This window comes from Pteropus vampyrus, unplaced genomic scaffold, assembly GCF_000151845.1.
Source record: "Pteropus vampyrus isolate Shadow unplaced genomic scaffold, Pvam_2.0 Scaffold379, whole genome shotgun sequence".
Taxonomy (NCBI): Eukaryota; Metazoa; Chordata; class Mammalia; order Chiroptera; family Pteropodidae; genus Pteropus; species Pteropus vampyrus.
In genome coordinates, this window is record NW_011889160.1 from 403,312 (window position 1) to 409,122 (window position 5,811).

A 5,811-nucleotide genomic window follows, 5' to 3' on the forward strand; every position below is an offset into this window, starting at 1 on the left:
ATGACCTGCCCAGTTAGGAATTTATGATCAGATCACCCTGTGAGGTTACGTACCATTAGATTTATTACAGAACCCCTTTTTCATTCACATTCACGGCGTCCAGCTGTGATTTGAAAGTCAGTTAGGCCAAGGACTGGGTGATGCTCATAGCCAGCACTCAGTACTTGAAAAATAGTGAATGAATGAATGAATGAATGAATGAGAATATGTGAGAGGGACATATTGCAAAATGCAGATTTAGTCGATAAACATTTACTGAGTACCCACTGTGTCTCAGGCCCTGTGGTGCAAGCCAGAATAAAAAGTAAATAAAACAGGGGACCCACGTTGGTCTAGGGAGTTTCTAAAATCACTGGTTTTAGCTGCATTATTCCATTTGCAAGGCTCTTTTCACCTTTTATCCTACAACTAATGATTTATTTTCAGGATCACTTTTTAGCTAAGGTATGTATCTACTCATTTGCTTAAGCCTCAGATAGGAAGTTCTGATCTACTGTCAGCAAAATCCTGAGTCACAAGTGCCCCAGTGCGCTGTTGACCCCCAAACAGCTAAAAATCTCCCAAATGCTAAGCTTCCAGATCTTAGGGGTACTTGGATGGGGAACCTCCGAAAGAACGGACAGCGCATCCACCAGAGGGTGCTGTAGGGGCAAATTTGTGGCAGGAGGTGAGCTTGACCAGTGACCCTCTGAGCCAGGTGTTCTGAGTAATCTTCAGTCTTACGTTTCCTTCCCACCCCTTTGATCCATCGCCGCCCCTCCCCCACAAGTGATTCCCCTGAATTATTAGTCACTTTCAGGGACTTAAAGAGTGCTTGCTTTGAAAAACGCGTTGCTTCTGTTCCTGACGCCCCGTGCCTCAGGCCACTAAGCCTACTGGCCCGCGGGAGCTGGGTGGCTGGGTGGGGGCCTCCCGGGCATCAGCAGCTGGACGCCGCAGGGGCCGCGAAGGGGTTAAGCCGGCGGGGGGGAGGGGGAGGGGGCGCGGGCCGCGCCTGCGCTCTGCCGCCCTCCATTGTCTCCACGGCGGCGAGGAGCGCCGGCGAGCGCAGCCCGGGACCCAGCGGGGCTGTGCGGCTGGCCGGGTCGGCGGCGGCTGGAGCGAGAGCACGACGCAACGCGCCCGGGGCTTCCCGAGCTCCGCCTGGCCGCCCAGCGCCGCAGCTCGCCCGAGGCCTGGAGGGGTCCGGGCCGACGTCCATGGTCGCGGCGTCCTGAGGCTGGGGACGCACCCGGCGCCCCCAACCCTTCTCTGCCTCCTTCCGTCGGGCGGGCGGCCTCCTTCGGCGCCTCCCCGCGCTCGCCCGCCGCCTCCCTCCCTCCTTCCCTGCGGCTCCCCCGGCTTTCGGGAGCCCGGGGGCGGCCTGTGGCGCGCAGATCCCGCGCCGGACTGCGCCTCTTTGGACCTTGAGGGGAAACATGCGTTTGGCTTGGATCGTTTTAAATTCTTAGTTTGGGATCCCCGCCCGCCTTTTTCTTTTTCTTTTTTTTTTCTTTTTTCCCTCCCGGTCTCCTTTTTGACTCCTTCCTCCTTTATGCTCGCCCAACCCTCTCCCCGCTGCTAAGAAGTGGGGGGGAGGGTCTCGGCCTCCAGGTTCCCGCCCCACCGGGGCCCCGGCGAGCATGGGAGGCAAGCAGAGCACGGCGGCCCGTTCCCGGGGCCCCTTCCCGGGAGTCTCTACGGATGACAGCGCCGTGCCCCCGCCAGGAGGGGCGCCCCACTTTGGGCACTACCGGGCGGGTGGCGGAGCCATGGGTCTTCGCAGCCGTTCGGTCAGCTCGGTGGCAGGCATGGGCATGGACCCCAGCACGGCCGGAGGGGTGCCCTTTGGCCTCTACACTCCCGCCTCCCGGGGGACCGGCGACTCGGAGAGGGCGCCGGGCGGCGGAGGGTCCGCGTCTGAGTCCACCTATGCTCACGGCAATGGTTACCAGGAGACGGGCGGCGGTCACCATAGAGACGGGATGCTCTACCTGGGCTCCCGAGCCTCGCTGGCGGATGCTCTACCTCTGCACATCGCACCCAGGTGGTTCAGCTCGCACAGTGGTGAGTCCGCGCGGGTGGTGGAAACCTCGGAGGGTGGTGCGCAGCGCAGGGCGCATCTGGGCGCCCCAAACCTTGGTGCGCGTGCGAGGGTTTGGATGTGGAGTGTACGACCTGGAATTGTCTGTCTTACCTTGGTTCTTCAAGCCAAGGGAATAACGAGATAACGACCCTCTAAAAAAGAGGCTTTCTGCGAGGCTGCAGAGCCGGGCGTTTGAGGACTCAGGCGTTGGTTCACTTGTGGATGAGCAGAGTGAAACCTGCCTATTGAAGTCCCACTTATTGGCATCAGCGTCTTCAGAGAAGAGGTCTGGCCAGGCTTATAGCAAGTGGGCCTTGGCGCTTCCTTTCTGTCACTGCAGCATCGTGCCTTCCCCAGCTCTTCAGAGAGATCCAATTTGACCAAGCAGTGTCTCCCAAACAAAGAGAGTGAAAAGAAATAAAATTGGGGGCAAGTGGTGGTTGGATTAGGGCTCTCGCTCTTGCTGGGAGAGAGAGGCGCTCAATTTTGCCACCCTGCTGGAGATCTGTTTGAATTGTTTAAAATGGAGCAGCCAGCAGGCTGCTGGCATAGACAGGTGTGGCCTGCTGAGTGGAGGGCCCAGCCCGGGAGCCTCTCCCCAAGGCTTGGAAGGACTAGGGCTCTGGTCACCTGTGCTGCATGCAGCAGGCTTGACTCAGTGACTCTCACATCCCTCCATCTTTTTTCTTCCCCTCCATGCTAAGTGCTTGTTCTTCCAGATAACCTGTATCTTATTGTAATTGAGAGGTGGGATTTTATTGCCAGGCTGTTGGTACATTACAGGGGAAGATGAGGATTCAAAGAATCTGGATGAATTCATGTTGTGAACTTCTGGTGACAGGCCAGCAAAAAGCTGGAGGAGGATTTCCCAGGCTCTGACTGGCAGGAGCTTCTGGAGGAAAACAGGTCTGTCTGCTCAGCTAACCTGAGAAGCCAGGTTAGGCTTCTAGAAAATTGGTCAAAAGGGGTGTGGGGCCACTATTTATTAATTAGCTTTTATTTCTGGAAACAGTCGATTTTTTTTATCAATTCTATAAACTTTAATTTGTGAAATAATTTTTTGGGCGGGGGTAGGTAGATAGTGGCATTTCAGGTAATACTTGAAAGTGGCTTTTGAATTGCAAGGATGGTATTTAAATCCCTGAGCAGGCCTCTAGATATCATTGGTGATTCTCAGACCTGTATCAGACTCTACCCTGATGAGATGCAAGATGTGACTGTCTTTGGAACTTTTAGACATTTGATGAGCTTTAGACATTTTAAAATAAATAATCTTTCTTATAAAATTTGGTATAAAAGAGGCAGCTGTATTTGCGAGATGACTGTGGTTAAATTTTTAAAAGATCTGTCATTAGAATCTGATTTTAAACTGAGAAGCACTATCAGAAGGTTCTCTAAAATCACAGAATTTTGTGTGTTGCAAAACAAATGTAATCTCATAGAGGTTTGTTTGGGGGAGTTCCCGGTTTGTTAAAATCTCTTGCCTGTCTCTTATTAGAAATTTTATTTTTTCTTATTCCACCACCAGGTTCCATGCTGGAGTTGTGAGCTTACAGTTTGTTTCCAAACTTTCCGATTCTTCAGCAGTGAAACTATAGTTTAATTTTTTTTTCCTTCATCCAACTGTGGTAAGGGTAGGAAGTACTGAACCATGGGAATACAGGGAAAGTTAATATTAATCCCTTAAGGGATTAATATTAAAGCATGTGTTGGGGGCTGCTATTAGTATTTTGGGTAATAACATTCTTTATAGGATCCTCCTGCCCTTTTGCAAGATATTCAGCATAGCAGGCCCTGCCCATTAAATGTCCCCACAAATGCTCTTGGTGGGAGAGAAGGGGGACCACCCTGGTTGAGATCCACTGCTTTAAGAATATGTTCTTTTATTCAAATAAAGTACTTAGTTTGTCCTGTGCAGTTCATTTGAGATGAACCTTCACCTTTCTGCTTTTCTGCAATGGTGGTTCTATCTCCCCTTCCGGAACAGGCCAAGAGGTCTTCCTTCCAGGTCATACATCCCTTTCCTCTAAGAAGAGAAACTCATTTCTATTTTGGAGCCTTTGAGTAATGCCTGAGCAGTGTCTGCTTTTGTGTTGTAAAGGTAGAGGGTAAAGATTTTGGTGTACAGTTGACTGGATGCCTGGAAGTTGATGCTATGGTCTTGCATGTGTTTTCAGGGTGCTTTGGAACTCTTGGGCACAGAAAATAGTTGTCAGTAAAATAAGTGGGGGAGTTTAGTGTGAAAGAGGCTTCCTCAAAGGGAGCAAGCTGATGTTGTATCGGGAGGAAGAATCCTGGGGTTCCAGGTCCTCTGAGTAGCTGTGACCTTGGGTGAAACTCCTCCTCTCTTGAGCCTCATCTTTGCTATTTTAAAAATAGATGTGTAATCCTCGGCAGCCAGCCTGTAAAGGTTGTTTCCCAACTCCTGCGAGGATACTCAGCAGTCCCATTTACCTTCTCTTGGTTCCTACACGGGCACGGTCTGTGACCCTGGCGTGCCCTGTTCCCTGTGCCTGGAATGCTTTTCCTGTCATTCTGTACATGGGTAGCTCTTTCTGATCCCTTAGGGTTCAACTTAAATTTCTCCTCAGAAGACCACGCTTAAAAATTGGCTCCTTCCTGTTCATCTCTCCAGTCACCTGTTACCTTAAAAGCACTTATACTTTATAAGTATTTTATTTATCCATTTGTTTTCTCTCTTTAATTAGACTAAATTTTAAGCTCCATGAGATCGGGATTGTGCTTCTTGATCACTGCTGTAACTCTTGTACTGTATGTGCCTGGCACAAATATTTGTTGAGTGAATGAATGAATTTCAATGTCTTGTGTCCATCGTCTCATTCAATCATCACTATAACTCTACAAGGTAAGACTTTTTATTCCCATTTTACAGGTGAGGAAACTGAGGTTTGGGGGGAGATTAAGGAACCTACACAAGTCAGCTGGAATTGGAATGCACGTTGTCCAGAGTCGGAACCTGGGCTCTTAATCATTACGCTCTGCTGCCTCCCATCATGCCACTGGCCTGTGAGTCAGAGGACGAGGCTTATCTCCTGGTTGGGCTACTAATTAACTACCTGCCTGGTGGTCTTGGGCAAGTGAGTCATTTAGCCTCAGAGTCACCATTTCTTCACCTGTAAGATAGAAATAATACCCGATCGGCTTATCTTGCTGGGTCTCCTGAGACAGTGTTCACAAAAGCCAAATAACATACAAATGAAAAGTGGCGTTCCTATAGGGACGTTTCTCCTGTAGTTCTCTGCCTTATTTCGTCTTCTCAGAATTTGCTGAGCAGAAAGATTTAGAACTATGTGAACTATTTCCCCAAAATGGAAGATAATGCTCTCTACTGAAATCTGACCTACACTGATGGGCCATTCTTAATAATAACAAACACCATTGAGAAGAACTGCTTTATGGAAGTGGAGTTAGAGTGTCCCTTCCTTTCTACGTTAAAATGGAAGTTTTGCTGGAAGGTGTTTAACTCTTGGTAGCATCCTGTTTATCTCAGGATATGGATTTTCTAGATGTGGGGGGAAAAAACATAGCGGATCCACCATGTTGGAAGGAAGAGGTTGCCTGTTTTCTGGGTCCTACTATAAAATGGCTGGTCATTGAGAGTTTCACTCCAACTTGTTAATCATATATCTATATACACATGAATATTCAGAAAAATCTGTTGTCACCAAGCCATCAACCGGGGCTGATAGAATGTGACTTTTCATAAGTCTTTAAACATGCTAGCC

The 5,811-nt window shown here is 49.5% G+C and overlaps 1 protein-coding gene across 5 annotated transcripts in view; it reads left to right on the plus strand.

Moving 5' to 3' along the window:
• The first annotated feature begins 1,009 nt into the window (after window positions 1–1,009).
• Window positions 1,010–5,811, plus strand: part of ZNRF1 (zinc and ring finger 1) — a 93,729-nt gene continuing 88,927 nt past the window's right edge. For 3 of the 5 annotated variants that reach the window (XM_011379926.2, XM_011379927.2, XM_023523136.1), the window contains exon 1: window positions 1,011–2,046. In XM_011379926.2, the coding sequence (XP_011378228.1) occupies window positions 1,623–2,046 (424 nt within the window). In that variant the 5' untranslated portion in view covers window positions 1,011–1,622. Of the gene's footprint in view, window positions 2,047–5,811 lie in introns of all 5 variants that reach the window. The other 2 variants (XM_023523137.1, XM_011379925.2) reach the window with 2 other exon arrangements.